We start from the raw sequence: 1,511 nt of genomic DNA on the forward strand, positions 1-1,511 counted from the left end.
CGGGCCCGCCTATAAAGCGGGCGCGCGGCGGGGTTTGGAGCGCTGGCGGCGGCAGCAGGTGGCGCGGGAGGCCGCGGCGCGCCATGGGGCTCCCGGCGCTGCTGGCCAGTGCGCTCTGCACCTTCGTGCTGCCGCTGCTGCTCTTCCTGGCCGCGATCAAGCTCTGGGACCTGTACTGCGTGAGCGGCCGCGACCGCAGCTGCGCCCTCCCCCTCCCGCCCGGAACCATGGGCTTCCCCTTCTTTGGGGAAACACTGCAGATGGTGCTGCAGGTAAGGGCGCTTAGGGAGAACCCGGACGCTTTCCAGGAGCCCGACTCGGCTCTGGGCTTCTGCTGAAGCTGTGGTAGGTGCCCCTGGGAGGAAGGCGACGGCGGCCAGGAGCAGGGCGAGCCCGAGGCGCGGCTGTCCTCGGCGCCCCCTCACGCCCGCCTTCCTCCTCCGCCTTCCTCCCACAGCGGAGGAAGTTCCTGCAGATGAAGCGCAGGAAATACGGCTTCATCTACAAGACTCATCTGTTCGGGCGGCCCACGGTGCGGGTGATGGGCGCCGACAACGTCCGGCGCATTTTGCTCGGGGAGCACCGGCTGGTGTCGGTCCAAACGTCGGTGCGCACCATCCTGGGCTCAGGCTGCCTCTCCAACCTGCACGACTCCTCGCACAAGCAGCGCAAGAAGGTGAGGGCGGGGTGGCGATGTGGGGACTGGGATACGGGGCGAGCACCAGCAGCGTGAAAGGCAGCTAAGACCCTCGCCACGCCCCAGGTTAGCTTTCTCAGCCGGGACGTGCCTTTGGTCTGGAGGAGCTGGGGTTGTCTAGAAAAAGGACCCCGGAGGGCGAGCGAGGCGGATAGTCCGGTTTTGACGCTCTGGCCCCCGCGCTCAGGTGATCATGCGCGCCTTCAGCCGGGAGGCGCTCCAGTGCTACGTGCCGGCGATCGCCGAGGAGGTGGGCAGGGGCCTGGAGCAGTGGCTGAGCTGTGGCGAGCGCGGCCTCCTGGTCTACCCCGAGGTGAAGCGCCTCATGTTCCGCATCGCCATGCGCATCCTGCTGGGCTGCGAACCCCGGCTAGCGGGCGGCGGGGACGCGGAGCAGCAGCTGGTGGAGGCCTTCGAGGAGATGACCCGTAATCTCTTCTCGCTGCCCATCGACGTGCCCTTCAGCGGGTTGTACCGGGTAAGGGCGGCAGACGCGGTGCAGAGCTTGCTAGGGGCGCGGGAGGCGAAAGTCTGCTCACCACCTCGCGCTCTCTGCGCTCAGGGCATGAAGGCGCGGAACCTCATTCACGCGCGCATCGAGGAGAACATTCGCGCCAAAATCTGCGGGCTGCGGGCGGCCAGGGCAGGCGAGGGCTGCAAAGACGCCCTGCAGTTGCTGATCGAGCACTCGTGGGAGAGGGGAGAGCGGCTGGACATGCAGGTGAGTGGCGGCCTCTGAAGGCTCCAAAAAGTTTGATTCCCTGGCTTTCCAAGCGCGGTGGCTGGGGGCCCCAAATCGCCTGCATGAGCCGCT

The 1,511-nt window shown here is 67.4% G+C and overlaps 1 protein-coding gene across 1 annotated transcript in view; it reads left to right on the forward strand.

Annotated features, from left to right (window-relative positions):
* Positions 1 to 30: 30 nt before the first annotated feature.
* CYP26A1 (cytochrome P450 family 26 subfamily A member 1) overlaps positions 31 to 1,511 on the forward strand; it is a 3,684-nt gene continuing 2,203 nt past the window's right edge. The window contains exons 1-4 of the mRNA XM_006147641.3: positions 31 to 272; positions 458 to 676; positions 885 to 1,175; positions 1,260 to 1,418. Coding sequence (XP_006147703.1) covers positions 84 to 272; positions 458 to 676; positions 885 to 1,175; positions 1,260 to 1,418 — 858 coding nt within the window. The 5' untranslated portion in view covers positions 31 to 83. The remainder of the gene's footprint in view (positions 273 to 457; positions 677 to 884; positions 1,176 to 1,259; positions 1,419 to 1,511) is intronic.

This window comes from Tupaia chinensis, unplaced genomic scaffold (genome assembly GCF_000334495.1).
Source record: "Tupaia chinensis unplaced genomic scaffold, TupChi_1.0 Scaffold000217_1, whole genome shotgun sequence".
NCBI classification, from domain to species: domain Eukaryota; kingdom Metazoa; phylum Chordata; class Mammalia; order Scandentia; family Tupaiidae; genus Tupaia; species Tupaia belangeri.